Genomic DNA, 23,404 nt, shown 5'->3' with positions numbered 1-23,404 from the left:
AGATTGAGTAAAAACACAAATTTATTATACACAAATATTTAAATATGTGTAAACATACAGATGTATGCACGTTTTCAGCAGTTCAATGCAAAACAGAAGAGATTCAAAATGAAAGGATTAATGTAAATTTACAGGCAATATTAAGATGTGTTTTTGTCACCTGCCTTATATGAATAGTCAGTATGTGTATGGTAATGTTCCAGACCATGTGATCTGTTTCTCCAGTTTATAGTGAGAATCTGAGGAAATTAGGGATCTGTTTCTAACTACAATGTGTATACACTATTTTCCATTAAATCTGAATCTGCCAACCAGGCCAACACACAGAGGTAAAGAAATATCGCAACAATCCATTGAAAGACAAACAAAACAAGGTACTGTATGTGTACTTGCAAATTAGTAGGTTAACTTCAAATAGGTACATTCTATTTAACCTTTCCCTAAAATTTCAAGCAAACAGAAACTGCAAATATAAAATGAGCACCGATTCACAATATATTACACATCTGTAACTGTATAATATACAATTCTGATACTATGATAGTTGACTAAAGAAGTCTAAAACTTTGCAATTTAGAATAATTCTATAACTCTTATACACGCAACAGTGGCTCATCAAATAAATTGGCTTTTTGAAAAGAAAAAAAAAAATCCTCTGCACACTTGCAAACAGGAAACAAGAACCCAAAACAAAACAAACAACACACACCTTTCTCACCACTTCTCAAATCCGTTCTTTTAAAGATTGCAACTATGGCATGTCTGTTTTCTTAGATATTATTAGATACTATACAGCGGAGAAAAATAGTCAGGATATAAGAGAGATTACATGTTTAAGGTTGAGTCAAACTTGTATGTATGACACTGTGAATGCTCCCAATGTTAAAAAAATTCTTTCAGATGCAGCCGTCAATTTGTCAAATTACTACATTTGAGCAACGCATTACTTTTGCACCCATTCATTATAGAGAGTCGAAAAGAAAATACAAACAGCTGGCCGTATCTATAGTAACATAATCATTTTCATTAAAAAGGATTATTTCAGCATCTATGTGAAATAACATGATTAGAAACCATTAATTTACATTTGATTGTCATTACAAAATATCTATAAATCAAAGTCATCTATAAGGTATAAAAGCAGAACACATACATTTCTAAAAAATACCATCACAAAGAAATCTGAGAATGTCGTATATCATTTCTGGCAAGGCCTTTGAACAGTATGAGACGCCAGTTCACATTATACTTTACTGTGTACATGTTTTGATATATGGCTACATGCCATGCCAAAGTCTACAGTTTAAAAGTACAGCAGGTGAACGCAATATCACTGACACCTTTACAATGTAACGCAGTCCAATCCAACAGCCCTGCAATAAATGCCGTCTTTATGAAGCTCATGATGTTCAATTTCTGTTTAGATTGCGTCAGAGAGGCATTGATTGGAGCCTATGGTCATTTCTAAAAATATGGCTGTAAAATGACCATAGACTTGAATTAATATCTCTATGACAAAGTGCAGTGTCACTATAGTGTTCAACAACAACTGAACGCTTCAAGCATCACAAAGGCAGTATCACTCACAGGGTTATTATATGTCTATCAGCTGGTGTTCATGGAATTGTGTTCACCCCTCCTGTATATCGGCCACTATGTATTTACATCAGACAATTTTTGTCTACTGAATGAAAAAGATTAAAGGTATATATTATTAATTTGAATTTCAGTCTGTTATTGTCCCCTCACCATGCACCTGCCACATCACTTCTGTACTGCTTCACCTCAGTGAGCTACGCTGACGCCAAGTTGTTTTTGGGGTAACTGAACAAAACAGACATTTCTGCTGCAGTGTGACAAAAGTCCTGTGTGTGAAAATATCAGAATAAAATTCAAATTCAAGCTCTCGCTCTAAGTTTTAACAAAGTGTTAAAGAGGCAAACATTGGTGTCTCACAAACCATTTATAGCAGTCCTTTTCGCTTGTTTCTGATTTTCACAGAGAACAGTCATCCATCTTATCTTCCAAGGATTTTGATAACACATTCTCCTTGATGTTTTAGAACATGGGAACATTGAGAACCTAAGGACATAAAAAGAAGAAAAATCAGAAATCCACAATCTTATAGTAGGAAAAACAATGGTTTGCACACTTTTTTTTTAGCCTAGAAAGATTTCTTAAGAGCATATTATTTTTGAGACATACAAAAATGTAAGTTACAGTCAGCTGTGTTGTCCATTTCATGGACATAGGCCAACATATGATTGAGATGCTTTTTTGCTATAAGGGTTAGCCTTAGAGCCGGCAGCAGCTGTGTAATTGATACAATATTTGATGGAGTTTTGGTGGAGTAATGTTGTAACCTGTAATATCCACCTGCATAGATGACAAGATATGTTCATAATTATCCCAAAACAATGAGTCATGATTATGAGAAAACCGAGAAACCTCAAGCTAACATGCCTGAGAATTATGAACAACCATAACCGCTCAGATTTACACATAAGAATTTAAAAATGGAGCAAATAAGTAAATTGCATTGTAAGTGAAAAATCCTCACCGAATCATCCATGATGGAAGATGGATCAAAGTAGTCTGGCTTTAGTTCGGTTCTTTCTCTGCGATTCTTTGATGCCGGCTGGAAAAAACACAGCTCAGTCAGAACAATGCATCACAAAATGTAATTAAACTAAGAAACAAAAAAGCTATTTAGACTTCACGGTCTGAAAAGAACGTGACAATCTGATGCTGATGTGCAAATTCTAATATTTGGCAACACAGGAAAGCACCAACACGTTTTTAATTTGGAGGAAACTTGCTTGGAAAGTTTGCTTTCAGTTAAGCATGACTGAGTCACGCAGACAGTTAAAATAATAGTAAGGAGCTTGCGACATTTACTGTAAGTATTTGCCCATGAACCATAATAAGGAACTGTCTGTTCATATTCTTAGTACATAGAATTCATATGAACAGTGGCTATAATCAGTATTTTCAGAATAACAATGTATCAATTGCCAATGTGAAAACATCATGATAATGTGAAATGGGCTGCTCGTAGTGATGACCCTACAGATAATTATCACCTCAATCTGCAGCTCCTCTCGGCTTCATGGAGCTTTATAATGAGTTTCAGCTCACTGTTTAGCTGTCCAGCTCACATCTCATGGCTCTCATAAGATCTACAGTCCAAGGAAGCAGCTGTTTTGAGGGAAAAGCTCTAAAACCCCACTGTACACTAGCTGCTCAGCACCAAACAGCACACAGACACAGTTAGGTGGACTGTTGCTCTGTAACTGCTGCGTGTGTCAATAAGAAACTGTTTGCTAACAAGTTTGCCATATCAGCTTGAAATGTGATGTCAGTGCTGTGTTCACAACTTGTCCCCACTGACCCCCATTTGCATTACCAAATCGATGTCCATTGTGTCAAAATCCATGCCCTCATTGATGTCCTCCAAGCGGTCCTCTGATGACATCATCACATCCTCCACTATTGGCTCCTCATCGTCCTCCATGAGTCCTGAGCCTCGACGACTGAGGGGTGCACATAGGTACTTGTTATTAGGGAATAATTTTCACATACTTTATATTGTCTGGATGTGATTTAAAAAACATTTCCTCCTTCATTCAAACCTATTTAAAGTACTGTGAGGAGGAGTGCCATCTTACATTGCTTGCTGCATGTGGTTCCTCATCTTGGCATAGTGCATGCTAACCCGCTCTTGCTGCTGACGGGCCTCTGCTTGTTGCCTCTGTGTCAACATCCAAGTTACCTGGGTACTGTGGATACATGCTCAGTATTTAACATGTCTTTATAATGGCCATAGTTTAAAACAACACCTGCAACTATTCTTTTAAATGTAAGGTAGGTAAGGAGAAGGTTACAGAGAGGTTTCGTACTTGTAGTCAATGGCAGCCTGGTGGTGATGGTGTGGCTGCTGCTGCTGCTGCTGCTGCTGCTGCTGCTGGGGAGGCACAGGCTGATGGGGATGCTGCTCTGCTGGCATGGTGTATGCGGCTGTGTAGCTGTCCTCTGGCCTCATCTTCTTTGGATCCCTCAGAACAGTAGAGGTGAGGTGAGGCGAATGCATCATCACTGGCGTCTGCACGTTCTGCTCACGGTTCATCCAAACTGCATCACTGCTGCTGCAGCTGTTCTCTTCTGCTGGAGAGAGGGATTCTTTAAAAGACAGAACTCATTGTGTTTACAGAAAAATGTCACATTAGTTTGCAGATTATTGCATGTTGCAGCTCATGAAGTACATAAAATAAATCTTGACAAAGCAAAGTATAATAATGTCATAATATGATAATGCTCACCTTCAGGCAATTTCCTTTTGCTAGCAGCGGCTGGCTTGGGCTTCTTACTCCTGGAGGAGCCTCGACTGCTGATCCCACTGATGACAGACATGGTGTCATCATCCCCGCCAGCCTGCAAGGAGTTCCTGTATGAGATGAGCGGCAGCCAGCAGTCCTCTCGCTGCAAGGCCATCTGAATCGTCATGAATCGCTCCAGGTACATGTGACTGTAGCAGTGTCAGGATACAAATCAGTTAGGACGTTTTCTCCATCTGCTTCATGCTCAACACAAACACCAAAACACACTCAAACTCAAACTTACACTGTTCTCTTATCCTGTCGAATCAGTTTGCTGGAGAACTCGCTCAGGATATCCAAAAAGGCTAGATTGAGAGGTGGACTCCCCTGTCCCTGGGGACTAGGTTCCTTAAAAGCAAACTCAATACCATCCCTAAAACACAGGGCGAAATAATGATTTACCTTACTTACTTACTGAGACACAGATGTCACTCTAAGAAATGAGTTGCATGCATGTTTGTAAAGTAAACCATTACGTCTTGGCTCAGGACTGTTACTTACTTATGTAACATGGCAATGGCCTCCCTGGTCTTCATCTGATCCAAGCCAAATGTCAGTGAGAAGCGTCGGGCGAGCTCTTTTATGCCACAGAAGGCTGATGTTGAGCGGTCGACGTTACAGCCAAGTTCAGACAACATCTCATTGAATAACTACAGAAGAAAACAGAAATAAAAAAATGTTTTTACGGTACCACAGACTGAGAAGTCTAATCCTAGACTAAATGCATTTGTGACCTTAGTTTTGTTTTGTTTTTTAATTGGGTGTAAAGTCAGTAAATGTTTCAGATTTTGTTTTAGATAATCTGGAAGATTTGCTGGATTCTGTTAATACTGGAAATTTAAAACTGAAACAAGGCAACAATAAATATGTTGTCTTTTTACAAATCACAGAGTCTCCACCTGGGCAAACAATCTTACCATTTGCAGGCTCAGCACAAGTGTCTTTGCACATTGGATTTTGTCGATCTGTCTTGTTTTGCTCATCGTTTCCTTGATGATATCTCCATAGTCATTGTAATACTAGACGAGGAAGAAAGAGAAGGAATACTGTTAACAAGAAGAGCAGGGCAGAAGGAATTCCTTACAAGTTTTTAATGTTTCAAAAGAGGGTTAAACCTACCCTCATGTACTGTTTAAATATATCTGCCCCGGTGTTCATTTCCACAACATTGTAAACGATTAATTTACAATAGGCAGCTAGAAGGTTTCTCCGCTTGTGCAGAGCCTCAATTTTACTGGCTTCCTCATCTTGCTGTCCGTCTGGAAAACACAAAATAATATATAAAAATACCATAATATATTTATTTAAAAAATATGATTAGCAATTTCAAATTTTAGGGTTTTACAGAATGGTGACTGAATCTGACCTGTGCTGTTGTTGTCATCATCCTGATCAATGAACACTTGATCCAGAATGAAGTTGAGCAGATCTGCCTGCAAAGAAGAGTCTGGCATATAGACCAGAGGCTCCAGTTGTTCCCGGCCTGAAGACATAATTTGGTGACTGAAGATCAGTAGCAGATCACATAGTATGGTGAAGGCCTGGAATGAACACAACGCTTCAGCATTCATGAACATTTTCAGTGGCATTGAAGACTGGCAATGCAGAACAGTCCGGAATAAAACAACAGTCCTGAAAGCATCATCCCACCTGTTCTTTAACTGCGTTGTTGATGCTGTTTAGGTAACGCTGACACATGAGGCAGAAAGCTCTCATTTGCTTTCTCAAGGTCATCATGTCACCCTGAAAAGAGCAAATGTTCAGTTAGACAGAGCACAGGCCTTTTCAATTACACAGTGAACAGGATTGTGCGAGTACTGACAGATCTATGTGTTTAAAAAAGTAATAGTTAAGCCGTGCAAGAAATAGGATAAAACAAAGCAAGTCAGCATCATAGTTTAAACCAGTTACACTTCATGGAGGCAAGCTTTCAGCAGTAACTCAACTCAACTCAGCAGTAACTTGAAATCTGTAGCTGTCACTTAGTAAGTAAATGATGTTTAAAAAATACTTCACAACTCTGTATACCGTGTGTCAGCTATGTAGGGAATCCCTCTCAGAATACAGAATCAAAAACCCTGATCTTTTTAAGGAACTCAGTCGTGATGTTCTTCCAAAAATGTAGAAAAATGGTTGTTAGCCATCTTGCCCATTAGGAGGTCACTACTACTTTTAAACTTTAAACTGTATGCATATAAGTGTTTTGATTCTTTAACTGCTATCTCTTTTACACCTTTACTTATGCACTTATTTTGCCAAGTATCCCCAAAATGACCAAAATACCTTTAATGAACTGCCGTCTGAAACCTTCGCTAGATGCCACAGGATGATGTAATGTGTGCACTGCATTGCGTGAATCACAATCTAGAGGAAAGGGGGCAAGCAGATCAGATGAGCCACAATTTTCCAGGCAGTCTGTAAAACTACACATTTTACTTAATTAACCAGGTTACACAGGTAATCAGAGAACACATTTACACACACTGCAGTAACCAAAGTCACGCAAGTCCACCTTAGTCACAACGACTGTGACTTATTCAAACATGGAGAGGTGACGCAGTGCTAGTCTCAGTCTCAGTTGGACATATGAAGGACTGATTTTAAAAACAAGAATGCATTGCTCCATGTCATTATCTCTCCTTTCTGCGCTGTTATTTTAACTGTCTGCACTTTTTCTCATATAAAAAGTTCATTAGAAATCTGGTGACCTGTATACCAAGATTTCTGGAATCCCAATCCCTGATTATGGAAGCCAAGTTCCTTGTTTAGATGATGGTAAAGATATTAGCTTACTACTTAAGAGAAAGCCAACTGTAACCTGGATACTTAAGTGCACGTAAACCCACTGGTTGACTGATATTGTTAGTTTAGCATTTGGAGTCATAGGAGACTTTGCTGTTACCTGTTCAGGCATATCCCCGTTCTGCAGACCTGTGTTGAGTAGCCTGTAGTTGCTGGTGAAGAGATCCCACTTAGAGAGGTCATGTGCACTGGAAGCAAAAAAGAAAACACAAATGATGAATAATACAAAATAACATAATTCATGCCAATGTCTTTATGCACATCTTACCTCATAAAAGAAAACCAAAACTCAAATATGTATAACAGGAGATGCTAATACTCTCTCTTCAACAAGTGACAACACATTGAAATCAAAAGCAAATGGGTTAACCGCTTTACTTGTGGAAAGCGCTGATCTTCTTCAGTGTAGACAGAACCTGGTAGGCATCATCCTCATCTGGTTCTTCACCCTGACAAACAAGAGATCAAACCGGTGAAACATTCACCCTTGCCTCAGCACCCATGAGCATGCTTTCAAACAATTCACACAAAGAAAAATTTTACAGCACTCACCTCTTGCAGGAAGTCCTCCAGGAGTCTGTTGAACTTGTCTACCAGCTCATCGAGAAGCTGGGAGCGGGCGATGTCCACGCGGTTGTAGATGGTGAACTCTTCGTTGCAGAGAAAGTGGTAGGTGGTGGAGCAGGCCTCCAGGACCTCTGTGTCTGTGTGCTTATCCTGGACCTCCCAGATTTGCCGCAACAAGGCGTCCAAATGCTAAACGAGAACATGAAAACAAGAAACATTGTTTCACTGACACTGCATGTAATCTACAAACTGCATAATCTAGAATAAATGTAAAATACAACAAACCTTTTCTAACCGGCCAGTTGTGTAGATGTCAAGATCAAAGTACTTTGGTATTTGTAGCAAATTGGTCACCTTATCAATATCAACGCAGTACTGTGACAAGAAAGGAAAAGCAGTTGGGTTGAATGGTTAGGAATCAAACCTGCTGTCCAAACATACAAGTCAACTCTTGATAACTTTTAGCTGCAGAGCAGAAAACAAATAATCACCTTTGCCAATAACAGAGGCAATGCAACTGCAAACATCTCTGTGACCCTCGTCCGATCGTCCAGCTGTGTTTTCTTCTCCTTTGCAGTCAGGACCTTTTCCAAGCACAAAAACCCAACTGTGTAAATAACATGAAATCATTTAAGAAACAAAGATAATCCTCTCTATGTCGCATGCATGACAACCAGAGACTCACCCTCTTCCCTGTGCCTCTGCCTACTGGAGGGTGGCATTCACAAGCCTGCCGAATGGCACAGAGCATGATCTCAACCAGAGCCGTCTCCTGGCGATCAGTCAGGGCTAAAGATTGCACACGCAGACAGTTACTGACAATGTAATAAAAAGACTTGCCCAGCTACCTGAGTGTCAATCAAAGACAAAACGATTAGTAAGAAGTAAAATGATTTTCATAATGGATCCTTTTCTTCATACTAGTGTTGCACGGTATACCGGTACTAAAATAGTACTAGAGTATTCCAAACGGTGCTATACTGCATTTGGAAAATACCGGTACTTTGAAACTGATTCAATTAATTAATTTAGTTAATTTATTTTACTCATTTATGCACACAAACGCCTTTCTTGTTCCTATTGGAGCACAGATTGCGCAAGTGGTGTGTATGACAACGCCTGTATCAACATTCGCAGCTGGCGCACGTGAAAAAAGACAAGAGAAAGTCTGCCTCGCAAAGGGAGACAACACGAGACAACACAAATTTGGTGGAACATTTGAGTTACCAAACCGTGACGTCCGTACCGAGGTACTTACCGAACCATGATTTTTTTGGTACCGTTACACCCCTACTATTTATTGTTCTAAAGGTTTGTATCCAAAAGGACTTTTCCTTAGGAAGAGTACAGAAGAGTATCGAAAAGTATCGAAATTCATATTGGTACCGAAACAAAGATTTTGGTATTGTGACAACACTACTTCATACTGGAGCTGAAAACCTGAGCCAGTAATTGTTGGACAAGGTGGACCCTTACCCTCCTCTCCAGGCATGGGCTCATCCAGCAGCAGGCTGATCATGGTCTCCCAGTCCTTCAGCAGCTCTGACCCGCACTCCCACAAGCTATCCACCAAGTAGGCCCCATGTTCATGCAGCTGTCAATCATCAAACGGTTAAATGTCATTGAATCAAATTCGATCTAATCCCATCCAAAACTAAAATAAGATCTTAACACTCAAAACTAGTTTAACAGATTTCCTACGATGGACAACATCCAGAAGTGACACACAAAGGCCTGGTTACCTCGCTCTCCAAGAAGAAGAAGACAGTAGTCTTGATAAGGCTGCCATTGAGGCTCTGCCTGCCCCTCCGGGGTAATCCCTCCTCCTCAGGACCTCGATGGCTAAAGAGCCTTTAATCAACACAATGCAGAAGGCTGTTAAAAATGTCTGGTGGGGCAGGTGGAATAAACAGCTGCTCTGCCTGCAGTCCCTGTGGCAAAGCTATGAGGTGGGACCACTGACTGTATATTGATGGACGACATTACAGCTCCCCAAAAGTGAAGCCAAAACACCTTCACTGCCCCCTGGTGGTTGGCTGCATTGTAGGACATAAATTTGAGCTCTGATTCTCCGCCCAAGTCCGACTAGGCCTGACCCGACCCGCCAGGTTCAGGCTGGGTCGGGCTGTAATTTTCCAATATTCCCTCGGGCTTGAATAGGTCGGGTTCTTGTCGGTTTACCAGTGTTTTAATGAACTTTTAACAGAATCAATGGGGGAAAAGAGAGACGGACAATGGGGGGCGGGGGTTGCATCTGCAGTGGGAGAGATGTGCGTAACATGTAACATACAGTGAAGAGTGGTGATCATTATCAGTATGCCGCAACACTGCACTGCACCCACAGAGGGGCGCAGAAATAAGGAAGAGAAGAGGGAGAAAATAGTGCGAGGAAGCACGTCAGCCCTTAGCTTGTGATAAATGTTTTATCATAAAAGATAATACAATATATAAAATCTATATTTTTTCTTACAGTAGAAATTCAGGTTTTTAATGAGGCTCTGTTGCTGCTGTGGTTCCAGCTCAGGTTTGTACATATTAAATACATGTTTCCTAAAGATTTTGTCACTTAAAGTACTTCTTATCATGCTTCTGTCTGTTTGTTTACCTTGATAACATTGGTATTAATTAGTTATCTGATGGATAAAAAGGGGGTGTGACATCACGATTGCCAGCTTTGTGCGTCAATCAGTGTGCTCGCGATCAATGGCGCTGCTCGCGGCTGGATCGGACAGGTGTATGGGTGGGAAGCACAAGATGGCAGCGCGCCTGGCCAGGATATTTTGACTTCATTTTTGTACATCAAAGGAAGCGGTGTCCATCTTTACATACAGTCTATGGATGAGAAAAGACTTCATCAAACACATAAAGATCACAAAGTTACGCATTACCAGAGTTTGTAATTTCACAGGATTTTCCCCTTTTCATATTAATAAAAAAACAAAGTGGGTTTTCACTGTTTGCATGCTTCTTGATAGCAAAGCTGCAGGCTGTATGTATGTTCCACCTGTATTATGCTATTTCTATGAGAATACATCGTTAAAATCCTCTGTTGAGGGGCAACAGTTACCTCCACCATGGAGGTGATGTTTCGCCGGCGTTGGTCTGTTTGTCTGCAAAATAACTTGAAAAGTTCTGAACGGATTTTGATGAAATTTTCTGGAAAGGTTGATAATGGGACAAGGAACTGATGATAAAATTTTGGTGGTGATCAGTTGAAGCGAAGTGGACAAAATAATAAAATGGCGGGAAATCCTAGCTGCTTGGCGGACGTCTGCGCTCTCCGAGTGCTCTAGTTGTTTAATTGATTTAACATAACTCCTAATGCATATATTATTGTTTCTACTTGATAACTGTGAGCTCACACAGTTAACCTGGCAGGCACACCAATTCTTTGCACTTCTGTTTTTTTGCTGTGAAACAAGATGAATTTTGGAATCCACTGCAAACTAATACAAACCCAGGCTGTAATGTGACCCACCATTAATGTGCTGGAGATATAATAACAGCCATTAACAGTTCAAATGTTTCAAAAGACACAAAACACTTACTTCTTGAACAGGAATTCTCCTGCTGAGACAGCGATGGGTCGATGTGCTGAGTAAACCAGATGATACACACTCTCACAGTCCTCTGCTGTCAGAACCTCGTCACTACTCCTGTTAGACGAAATGCACGCAATTTAATCAATTTGGGACTGACAAAAGATGAGCGTTTAGCATTGGACTTAGAGATTAATGTGTGAAATGGTCTGTTTAAAATGTTCTCACAGAAGCTTTAGGATTGGGGAGAAAATATGAATATCAAATTTTATAAAAAAATTGACTGATTCTCCTTATTTCATACTGAGTAACAGTCGCCTCGGCTATAAACAAAAATGATGCCATCTGTAAGCACTTACAGTCAAGGTTAATGTCTCTGATTTGAGCCACGTTGTATTAAATCCCAATCTGCAGTGAGACTTTGTGTTTATCACGTTGACTTTAATGTGTATTACATCTTTAGAGTCACATTAGATGTCTTCATAAAACAAGATCAAATGCTGAATGGTGCCTTTCAAGAGGAGGGGAGGTTACTCACTGCAAGACAAGTGTCAGAAGTTTAATGGCTTGTACTGCAACATCATACTCCTTGTCCAGAGTCATAGACACAATGCGGTCCTGTCAATGAGAGTAGGTTTATATTTCAGATACAGTATCTTAGCTAGACAATCTCCATAACATTAGCTGTGAAATCATGCGTGGGAATACTGCAGTCAAAGTGATGTTATAACTCTTAAGTTAATGGCATATAAAGACCCAAAACCTGAAGAGTGTGTACATTTTCAAAACATTTCAATGATGCACAAGAACCCTGTAACGACCAGTGAAGCGATGCAGCTGCTGGCTTACCTTGAAGCGACTTGTGAAGAGCTCTAGTCGGGCGCCAAGCTCTCTGCTGTAGAACAAGCCTTGTAGGGCAGTCAGGCACTTCAGTCGCACCTCACCTTGCTGGAGTCACGGTAGAAATATATATTTACCATATTTGAACACCAAGACTCAGGTGTTACTTTGTCATTTCCCCAGTTAAACCTGTTTATTATTGTGCACCATTAAAGACTAAATATGTGTCAGTAAGATTTCTTTTGTTTCATCAGATTTTGATGCAAAGATGATAAAGATATACAGACAGAAATGAGAGCTATGTGTGACTCGTGTTCTAAAGTGACCGAAAGAAGTCTTGACTGATAGCACTGGTTGGTGTTATTTTTAACTGAGGTTAAAAGCATGTCTGATTTGCCACTTCATCAGTTTTTCTTAAGTTAAGGTTCATTTGTTAATCTGTAAAACAGACAGTCTTTTAGCTCACCTTGTCATGCATTGTCCAGCCAACATACTTCAGGTAACTGTCATTGAGGAAGGCGTCACTGTACAGCTTCATCCACACTCCAATCTCCTCGATACAAATAGCTCGAATTTCTGCGATGGAATCACTGGCAAACACGAGAGAACTGATTAAATGTAGTCACTCATATGACATGCCCTTGTGTAAACACAGTTGTTCAGAGCATTAAGGTTTAAATCATGTGGCTCATATTGGTGTTGACATTAGTTTAACACTAGAGGGCGCCAAAATCCAACAATGAACACTGTAAGGTCCCTGCTTGTTGTGATAAGACTCAAGTGCGATTAGAGGCTCCTCAGTGAAATCTCACAGTCAACATACAGTATGTAAGTCAGTCAAGGATTCACATACCGATATCTGTGAACAAACACTCCTTTGAAAATCGCATTCATCATGTTCTCAATTTCATCTTGATTCTCTTGAAGCTGAAAGATAAACACAAAGTGATACTTTTTAAATAAGCTGCAAACAAAACAACCTTGTTCAACCTTCAACACAGAAACTACAATGAATGACTTTCAAGAGGTTTTGCCAGACGGCCTCTACTAAAGTCATTTGAGCTATGTCAAAGGGGCCAGGCTGACATTATTCTATATTTAACAAATTTGTTCTGCTGCCAGAAATCAGCAGGCAAATTAAACACAATTAGAAAATATTATTAGCACAGCTGCTAGTTACGTCATCAGAGCAGCACTGTACTGTGTCAGAAATAAAAAGGGAATGAGTTACTATGAAGCTATGTGCCGACAATTAGAGATACTTAGACGAGATGAAATCGTAGGCAACCGAAGGTGATTTTACACTGTTGGTGCAACAGAGGATAATACTGGACAGCGACCTGCGGTGACACAATTTTCCAAACTACTAACTGCTGAAAGGTACAAGTTACTGAGTGGAAATAAAGCAATAAACTCTAAAAAAAAAAAGTTTTCAGTAAATCGAAAGGTTTATCTTAGTTGTATATTTTATTGTAGTTCATTAACCAATTTAAATGCCAAAGTAATTCAGAGTAAATACAATTTCAGGTCAAATGTTAAATGTTTTGGCCCTGAGAAGAAAAGGCAGACTATCTGTTCTTGAATCTGTTCAGGTCTTGTGTGACAGGTCTGGACAACTTGTAAAATGTGTTTGCACCTGAAGCCTCGTTCACACGTACACAGGTACATTTTTAAGCCTTTTCTGTGTTTTGACCTTTTCTCCAAGAGCAAATTATGTCTTAGGTCACTGAAAACTCAACTTTTGTAAAGCTACGAAAACTTTGGTTTCAGTGCTGACATGCAGACAGGGAAACCAGAGTTTTCGACAAACGTCACGGTGCATGACGTTATCTCCTTTCTGAGGCATCACAAATGAGGTGACACTTTGTGCAATGTTGGGCGTGGCCAAAACAGTGCGAGCTCTAACCTTGCTAACAGGACTTTTCACATATCTACACATAAATGTAACATTACTCTTCCACTATTTTAGGAACGGAGGCGTCAGAATGCGCTACAGAAGTCACTGCACCAGATAGCCTTCCAGTTATAGCTTCTACAGGCTTCTGATTGGCCACCATCTGGTTCGCCTTTGTTTCAAGGTTATCATTACGTATCATTGCGTTGTTGTACAGAGATTTTTTTCATAACAGTGCTTGTGCTGACGGGATAATGACGGAGGGAAAAACCCCATTTTCAAAAATACCCATGTTCGTGTGGACTAGGCCTATGAGAAATTTCTTAATGCCACAAAATTGGAAATAGCCAAATATTCTGCTTGTTCAGGAGCTTCTTGCCTGAGGCCCACTATATATTTAGATTAGACTAGACTCTTAAATGTTAATGTCATTGCATACAGTAAGAGCAGTAAGAACAGTAAGCATTGAACCAGAGAGTGCAGAGTGCATATAAACTCATTAAGATAAATTCATTTACAGATGAATGCAAAATGAATGCAGCTATTACATGTCATTAATAAAACTTTGATATGCACAGTGCAGAAAGACACAATATTTGAGAGCAATATAGATACCTCTTTACGCTTCTGTAACAGGAGCTCAAGCCTATCATTGGCCCGTTTTGCAACGACCTTGTTCCTCTCTGCCTCGTACTGTCTCTGCGTGTTGTCCATATTGATGCTCAGGTTGAGAGCAACATTCACCAAGGCTGTCATCAACTTCATGGCTGCAGAAAACAACAAAGTTCAGGTACACAGTAGTGGCAGGAGCATGCAGGTAGGCATGGGGCAGAAATGCAGAAAACCAAAGTGAAACGCACACATTCAAACTTACCTGCTAGTGTGCTTGTATGTCTGAACGCCCTGACCTGTGAGTCGGACAGGCCGGTGAGCAGTGAGATTATTGTGTCCATCATATACTCGTCGTAGATGATGCTGTACTGACACTGACGCACAAGAACCGCAATGAAGTCACAGAAGCTTATCCTGAACTTCTTCCACTGTGGTCCTGACAGGGTTAATGGATAGTCACCGCTGTCCTGTTTGATGATGGAGAGAGATGATCAGATATGTCTGCCACATTACAAATATCTCCAATGGTAGCATCTGATAGCTGCACACAGTTTATGGTTGTTCTAGTAAGCACTGTAAATTGATATAAAAACACAGCCAGCATCACCTCATCAAACTCCTCTGTCATTTTCCGGATGATTTCGGAGTTCTGCATATGTCTGAACATCTCTCCACTCACAGCACCTGTGAGAGGAACCAAACAATGGCAGCAAAGTTAAGCACATTCATTTGCTTTCAGCCACCCGACCTGCTGCATATTTAGATGCATCATTTCAGATACTTACCTCTGCAGCCAGAGCACTGAATGAAGAAGTTGATTAGGTCCAAGAGTGCCGTGTCCCTGTCATGCTTGTATGCCTCGATCCAGTCATCAACAACAGACTAGAAAATAAAACATGACTGTGACAAATACAACTTAAAAAACATCTCAAAATATGTTTGGGATGGTGATGTTGCTCCAATACAATTTAATGCAACAAAACAATGTGACGAAGATGAGAAGATACTTTGACACGAGACATAATCGCTCAACCACACTAGTGTTTACCCACCTGTGTGGCACTCTTCCCCATTTTAACCACCTCAAACAGGGTCATATTCTCCATCCCGTTCTCCTGATGGTGGCCATTCACCCTGCCAACACTGGGGGCCCTCCCTGCTCCCCCACCTTTGGCCTTGTCTCCAAGCGCCTTCTTCCCTTTCTTGGCAGCCTGCTGGGGAGAAAGATGTTAAATGGAAGATGAAAGTGTGTAATTGTGTTATCATATCTCTGAGCACAGTGCATGTGCATTGCAATGTGCGTGCAGACCGAGCAGCTTATCAAGTTAGTGTGAATTAAAAAGCTGTCACACTGTGGGACTAAATCACATTACAGACATTTGATGCAGTGATGCAGCATTAACTTATTTTCTCTTCGAACACAGCTGCTGCATAACATCACACTGTTTCTACTCTGTGTTAGTCCTGTGATGTACTGGGAACCAGTCCAGGGTGTTTTATTGCCTTCCACCCAATGCATGATGGGATTGGCTCAAGCCTCGCTGTTACTGTAATTACACATGGATGGATACGGAAAAAGAAGAAATGATTATCAAAGGTTTGGAAAACATACCATGCCCTTTCCTGTCTTTGCATTTTTGCCATCGGGATCCTCAAGGTCAGTATCTGAAGACAACTGAGATTCTGCCTCTCTGTGTACAACAGATTAAGTCATTACAACCACAAACAGATTTAAAAACAAAACATTCAAAGACATGTTCAGTTTGAGAAAACACATCTGTGACACTGTGCTTACTGAGGAAATTGAAACTCTGTGTGCAAATCCTGCGCTGCTATCATTTCTTCAACATTTTCTGGACCTGCTGAAGTGGGTGCTTCTACTGCTCTGGACCCCACGCGAGAAGGTATCTGCACCTGGAAAATGAGACAAATGAGAAGAGTCCGTTGATGAATGACGACACCAACGCTGACCGCAGTAACACACAAACACATCACAGCGCACAACCCCATTTCATACTCAAGACCAAGGACAAAGAGAGTGTGTTTGTTTCTATCGGCGGGAAGAGCACATCAGGCCCCGAGATGCACCGGTCAGGCAATGCACCATTTAAACACCTCAGTGACATGGCAGTAGCAGTCGAGCTAATTAGGAAAAAATGCCTGCGGAAATGTCCCCAATTTCAGTAGGCTCTAGACTGTGACTGTGACTTTTAACTCATAAACTCACCTCTTTTTATTCTTCTAGCTTGGCTACATGTAAACCTTAAAAAGGACCCTGTTAACCACTGTTTTTCAGTGTTTCTCACCAAGAAGCATGTTTATCCTCGAGGCCAGCCACAATGGGTGTATCTCTTAGCTTACAAAACATCTACAAAGCCTAGGGCTGGGCGGTATGGCCTAAAATCAATATCACGGTATTATTTTGGGGGGATGCGGTGACAGTATGATATCGCGGTATCGTCTTCTCTCATTTTTTTTACACCTTAAATAAAACAATTTAAAAAGCCATACAAGTCTAGGATGGAAACTATTTATCGTCAGGAGTAAAATGGTTGCTAATCCATCTATTATTGTGTATAAAACTTTATATAGTATGTATAAACGTTAGAGGGAAGAGGGAGGGCCGGCGGCTCCCGGGCCCCCTTCTCCCGCGGGCCTGGGTTTGGTGCAGTCGGCCAGGCCACCTCCATCACGTAGCGAGGGAGGTGCGTGAGGCAGGCAGGCAGGCAGGCCGTCGGGCCCCGTTCTGCCGCCGGAGTACTGCGGTATGAAGTTAACCACAAAAGCAGTACCGCGGCTCGTTTACTGCGGTAGGTTACCGTCACCGCAAATACCGCCAAGCCCTAACAAAGCCTGAAAAGACACAGGTGTGAATAATACAAGCAGGAATTCGTAATACCTGTGACCTCTGTGCCAAATTTCAGTCTCCTAGGGCAAACACTAGAGATGTACCCATACCACTTTTTCCTTCCCGATACCGATTCTGATCCCTGAACCTTAGGTATCTGCCGATACCGAGTACCGATCCGATACCAGCACGTAAAATAAAAATGGATGGGATATGAATTGTTGTATGTCTCAACTCCTAAAACTCTGTGTAAAATATTAAGAAATAAATACATAATAGTAGAATCAATGCCATAAAACTTTTTAAATTATTATTAAAAATAATAGTTTCGTTTGCCTGTAGCGTGCGTATGCGTAATGACGTGAGGCATTACGTGGTATCAGATTGGTCATAGGCTGTACTCACCAATAACGATACCGTATTTTAGGCAGTATCGGAGGCATTTCTGATACTGGTATCGGTACAACTCTAGCAAAAACTGTGGCTGCCAAATGGTGGGGAAATTTTTATGAACCGAATGATCAACCAACAAACAGAGCAAGATATACAGCTGCTGGTCACAGCTAAAAATGAATAACAGCTGAATTCTGCTTAGCTGCTTCAGTTTCAGGGTCCTGGTATTGTGCATGTTGGCTCATTGTCACAGTGTCATGGCTTACTGGGACACCTGAATAGATAAGAACCGTCATTAGGGTTTCCAGTAACACCTGAGCTGTTCCTACTATGTCAAAGTGCCATGGTGTCTCTGTTAAGGACAACTGGCCAAGCAACAGATGTCTGGAAATGTCATCCTGGTGTCCAAGAAACATGTTCTCAATATTTTCTGACATCCTGTAAACAAAACAATAAACTGACTAATCTCAACCGATTAAATGATGAAGAAACACTTTAATGCAGCCCTACTTTATTCACACATCTTGTTCAGAGCTCTCCTCAACAACCAAGCTTTTGTTGAAGCCTTAATGGGGATGCTTTCCCGTCATACCACTGAGTCACTTCCACTCTCTGTTCTACAATTTTACACACTGAGAACTCCACCCTGCTTTTATCTCTAACTATGCGGATAATTTGGAGCTTGAAAGCCAGTCATTTATGTATAAACTGCACAGATGGAAATGTAGATAACATATTTTATCACTATTTCTGTCCTCTGGATCACAAACTTCTAGTTTTCTACGGTGTATTACGGCCTAGTGCTGAATAAATGTAATCAATTTGTTGATGAACATTATGATGGTTGATGCCACCTTTGCCTGCTGAATAGCAGTTTGTCATTTATTGAATAAAAATACCAAGTACGTGCTGGGTGATACATCATTTACCTGATGATTTCATGTACTTTCTGCATGTGGTAAATTGTATGCACATTAGTTTCATATCATCGTTGATTAAACAGTCTGGGTTTAATGATTGCTGCCTTAATAAGAAATTGGACGATATCATTTTGGACTCTGGTAACAAATTATGGGACTCCCTCTAACTGGTCAAGTCCAACACTAAGAGGACTAAAATGAAGTTCAATCACCAGGTTTGGTATAATGGTACAAAGTGGAGGTGGGGGAAATAATCGATACAGCATAGTATTACCATATTTTGCGTGACAATATTGTATCGCTAAATGGACGCCGAGTATCAATTTGCAAAGTAACAATTGCTTTATCAGTTCTTTAAATACATTTTTGCTGTAATAAAAATAACTGAAGCGAGATAAACAGATCGAAAGCTTTCTCGTATTAGATAAAACAGATGTTTTAGTTAAAGGTAATAAACTGAAACTGCAAAATGTTTAAAATCTCAATAATGTTTAATTGTGACTTAATTGTTCTAATAGCTTATCATGGGGCCGCTGGTGATTCCCAAAGGAGGGAATTGACAGAAATAACAAGTACAGATTGTGTACAGAGGCATAGCAAATTATTTCATGACTGTGGGAATATTTGCAGCTAGGCAAATAGCAAAATCATGCCTTTCTGCCACAGTCACAGGTGTGTTTCTTATCCCTACTGTTGCACCTGTAGTGACCCCTTGATCCAATCCTGAACACAAATTCTACAGAGCAATGCAGTAGGTGGTTTTCTAAAGTCAAAATTGGCTATTTACCATTTGCCAGGTGGTTATCTGACAGAACAGCAGGACACCTGTGCTGAAGAACCAACACTGAATCCACAACTGAGCTGAGAGACACAAATGAGCTAATGACAGCATGCAAAAAGCTGCAGCCATGGTGAATAATGTTGTGGGCCACACCACACCGCACTGACAGCTATGTGTTTGTGGGCTTCCAAACAACCAGGAGCCCATGAATGCATGAGCCTGGAAAACATCTTTTCATTTGGGTTAACAGATTGTGCTGACTGGATCTCTCTTTGGTTCAGGAGACACCCAGCTCCTCCACAAGTGCCTGTAGGAAGGTGTGGGGAGATCAAGCCCGTCTCATGACACATGACGTTACTTTTGCAGGTTTATTAGTTTGTTAATTAAACACATGAACCTGATATAATTAGGATTTCCTGCAGGATTATACCATTCAACTGAACACACAGTGTAAAGCCTGCTGATGCACACCGGTGCTTCACATTTCAGTGCCTTAACATGATCACAGATATTGTCAGAGAAGAGGAATATGTGGGGGCGTGTTGACACAACACCAGCACACTGTAACTGTAGCTGGCTGTCCCAAAACGCAATGTAAACATGACATGGTTGTCATTGTTCTGTACAGACAAACAGTCGGACTCCAAGACCCAAACATGACGTAGCATAACGTTACTGGATATGAGTGCGTCAATATATCGCTCGTTACTTTCATGGAGAAGTAATGTAATATAAGCATTCACGCCAGGTCGTTGTGATAGTGAACTCTCATTTTACTTCGGTTATAAAGCAAGTAGATCCCAAAATGATTCTGACACGCGCAGTTGTAAAACTTTACTTCCGAACTACAAACGCAACTACAGATGTTTCCGAAGCTGGTGATTCCTATCCACTCTCATCTCCTCCTGACGTGCCGTCTGTGCTACGACGGCCAAGCAGCTCTGTAGCTAATGCGAGCTAGCCTCACTCAAATGTGATGTTAACAGATACATTATCTAGTTAGCTGCCTTTAGACCCTCTAACTGACCACTTTAACCGTAACGACAAACTAGCTGTGGGATTAGGATTTACTTTAGGATGCTAACAGTCACATTTACAGGATTAGATTAGCTGCTATCTTGCCTAGCATTGCCGTTAGCTGTAACGTTAGCTAGCTATCGGGGCCACCAGCTGAAATGTTACCTCGCCATTACACATCACGTTATTTTTATTTAATGTGATAAAGTCATATGTCAATGTCTCCTGTTAACGCGGATGTCAGGTGCCTGGTCAGCTAGCCAGTGTAGCAGCATCAATGACAAACTCCCTGGATGTTAACGTTAGCTATCCGCCATTTTACGTTACAACTTACCTCGTTTTAAATCAAACACGGATTGAAACCAAATAATCCAAACGTTGCGGACTTTACAGAGAGGATGTTTTCGTTAATTCCCTGCACAAACTGTCATTTTCCAAAACTCAAAAATAATAGTTTTATTTGCTAGCTCACGTAAAGAAGCTCCTTGGTGGCTAACATAGCAAGGCTCAGTTTGTGTTTTCGTTGTTATGCATGTAGCACACACACCACCTGTCGGTCGCTCCGGGAACTGCTGGTTAGAGGGGACTCATCCTGTCTGTCAGTGATACACTCTGTGCCGTGTGGTCACAGCTTGGCAAGTTTGAGTCAGTGTGTTGTAAAAATATCCAAAGTTACAGTTATCTTAATTAAAAGAAAGGTATGGATTAGATGGGGACATGTAACTTAAAGAGAAGAGACCACTTTGGGAGAAGAAGGTGTGGGCTCTTTTTAATATCAATAATATCCTCCTGTGTGCTGCTCACCTGCTAAACTGGCTGGTAGTGTGTTTTTCACTTGATAGATTGATTACATAAAAACAGCTAAACACAGTCTATAATCCATGTAATTATTACTACTGTAAATCCACATTCATTTCCAAAATATTAGGAACACCTTCCTGTCATTATAAGGTCTTTAACCATGAGCTGTTTGACAGGAGGATTAATGTTCTCGCACATTTCCACATCATCACCAGAGGTGGGTAGTAACTAGTTACATTTACTCAGTTACATTTACTTGAGTAACTTTTTGGATAAATTGTACTTTTCAGAGTAGTTTTAATGCAAAAATACTTTTTACTTTTACTTGAGTAAATTGTTCTAAAGTATCAGTACTCCTACTTGAGTACAATATTTGGCTACTCTACACACCTCTGATCATCACCCCATCATGACTGAAGTGAATCATTACAAAATCATAATCACCAGTTTTTACCTGCTTAGCCTATTTCATAATAATAATAATAATACATTTTATTTCTGGGCGCCTTTCATGACACTCAAGGTCGCCTTACAGAGTAAAATACAGAGTAAAATACAATAAAATACAAAGTACAAGATAATTAAACATTTAACAACAAACAAACAAATATCAGTTTAAAAAGTAAACAAAAACATAAACAAAACATCTGTTCAGGCTTACCCACTCAACGAGAGTAGGAAAGCCGGAACAGGTGAGTTTTCAGCCTGGAGTGAAAGTGTGGGAGTGAATCAATATTTCGGAGGTCAGGGGGGAGTGAATTCCAGAGTTGGGGAGCAGAGCGGCTGAATGCTCTGCCCCCCATGGTAGTGAGGCGAACGGAGGGGACAGCGAGGTAAATAGATGAAGAGGATCTGAGGTGCGAGCAGGTATGGTGATAGGAAGGAGGTCAGAGAGGTACAGAGGGGCGAGGCTGTGGATGGCCTTGTAGCTCAGTAGAATCTTATAGTGGATGCGGTAGGTGATGGGGAGACAAGATGGGTGTGATATGACAGGTGGATGGGTTCCTAGTGATAATACGGGCGGCAGAATTCTGAACCATCTGCAGTTTATGGAGGATTTTCTGGGGGATTTTTCATGTATGCTGCCCACTTGTTTTATTCATTCATACCCCAATTAGGCTACTGAAGTAATGGATAAACTATCATAAAGCTAACAAAAAAACTTTAAACATTGTTTTTGGTAACTAACATCAATGTGTGATCATTTTATCTTGAAGACTTGGGTCAGTTTGATAACTGTGGGTAAATGTTTCAGCATGATGGACAAAAGGTCTGCACTTACCTGACACCTTTGAGGAAGAACAAACAAACAAAAGCTGCACGCTGAGTGAAATTCTGTAAACTGTCTGATGCAAACAAATGAACAAAACCATCCATACTATATTTTTGTTTTGTTCAGCACCTATGAAGCTTTTTTTTTTTACAGCAAATGCATGGTTTCCTGCTTCCTCCTTATGCTAAATAAATGAATCACAACAAGATAAAAGCTTAAGTTAGCATTTTATCTACTCAATAAAATATATAGAGAGGCAAGGCAAGGCAAGGCAATTTTATTTATATCGCACCATTCATACACAAGGCAATTCAATGTGCTTTACAAGAGAAATACGTTAAGATAAAACATTAAAGGAACAATAGATCATTAAAAATAAGAGCTAAAAGCAAGACAATAAATAGTTAAAAACAGTGCAGAAATGCATTTAATAAGCAAACATAAAGCAACAGCAGACAAATATAAAAACAATAGCTACAGATTATCCTAACAATAAGTTACATATCTAGTTCACTGGTAAGCTGCAGTAAATAGTAATGTTTTAAGCCCTGATTTAAATGAGTTGACAGTTTCAGCCGACCTCAGATATTCTGGAAGTTTGTTCCACAGGCGGGGAGCATAGAAACTAAAGGCTGCTTCACCTTGTTTGGTTTTGATCCTGGGAACACTGAGTAAACCTGTTCCAGATGATCTGAGGGGTCTGGATGCTTCATAACGTACAAGTATATCAGAGATGTATTT

The 23,404-nt window shown here is 40.5% G+C and overlaps 1 protein-coding gene across 4 annotated transcripts; it reads right to left on the bottom strand.

Annotated features, from left to right (window-relative positions):
• Positions 1–3: 3 nt before the first annotated feature.
• Positions 4–21,135, bottom strand: stag2a (stromal antigen 2a). 4 transcript variants are annotated; one of them, XM_050041401.1, is made up of 34 exons: positions 20,924–21,135; positions 16,426–16,544; positions 16,243–16,321; positions 15,683–15,844; positions 15,416–15,512; positions 15,238–15,314; positions 14,893–15,097; positions 14,634–14,785; positions 12,978–13,051; positions 12,591–12,714; positions 12,134–12,232; positions 11,823–11,902; positions 11,294–11,401; positions 9,488–9,596; positions 9,222–9,339; positions 8,431–8,534; positions 8,237–8,329; positions 8,031–8,120; positions 7,731–7,934; positions 7,557–7,627; positions 7,279–7,366; positions 6,660–6,740; positions 6,027–6,119; positions 5,743–5,917; positions 5,496–5,635; positions 5,294–5,395; positions 4,878–5,026; positions 4,621–4,749; positions 4,320–4,525; positions 3,900–4,164; positions 3,669–3,779; positions 3,407–3,533; positions 2,561–2,638; positions 4–2,082 (listed from the first exon to the last, which is right to left on the bottom strand). In XM_050041401.1, the coding sequence occupies exons 2-34, from the start codon at positions 16,467–16,469 to the stop codon at positions 2,059–2,061; spliced, it is 3,858 nt and encodes a 1,285-aa protein (XP_049897358.1). In that variant the 5' UTR covers positions 16,470–16,544; positions 20,924–21,135; the 3' UTR covers positions 4–2,058. The 4 variants fall into 4 exon arrangements, with proteins under 4 accessions (XP_049897358.1, XP_049897360.1, XP_049897359.1 ...); XM_050041403.1 differs by having other exon boundaries at positions 3,900–4,161; XM_050041402.1 differs by having other exon boundaries at positions 15,683–15,841.
• Between the last annotated feature and the right edge of the window lie 2,269 nt (positions 21,136–23,404).

This window comes from Epinephelus moara, chromosome 3 (genome assembly GCF_006386435.1).
Source record: "Epinephelus moara isolate mb chromosome 3, YSFRI_EMoa_1.0, whole genome shotgun sequence".
In the NCBI taxonomy this organism is placed as follows: Eukaryota; Metazoa; Chordata; class Actinopteri; order Perciformes; family Serranidae; genus Epinephelus; species Epinephelus moara.
This window is presented reverse-complemented; position numbering and strand designations above follow the sequence as displayed.

What these genes read in the sequence shown, in the direction of transcription:
- stag2a (XM_050041401.1), bottom strand. Translation starts at nt 16,469, where the DNA reads ATGATAGCAGCGCAGGATTTGCACACAGAGTTTCAATTTCCTCA. An exon ending in ACAACGCAGTTAAAGAACAG is followed by an intron (nt 5,918 to 6,026) that starts GTGGGATGATGC and finishes TGTTCATTCCAG; the next exon opens with GCCTTCACCATACTATGTGA. An exon ending in ACACAATGGACATCGATTTG is followed by an intron (nt 2,639 to 3,406) that starts GTAATGCAAATG and finishes TGTTTTTTCCAG; the next exon opens with CCGGCATCAAAGAATCGCAG.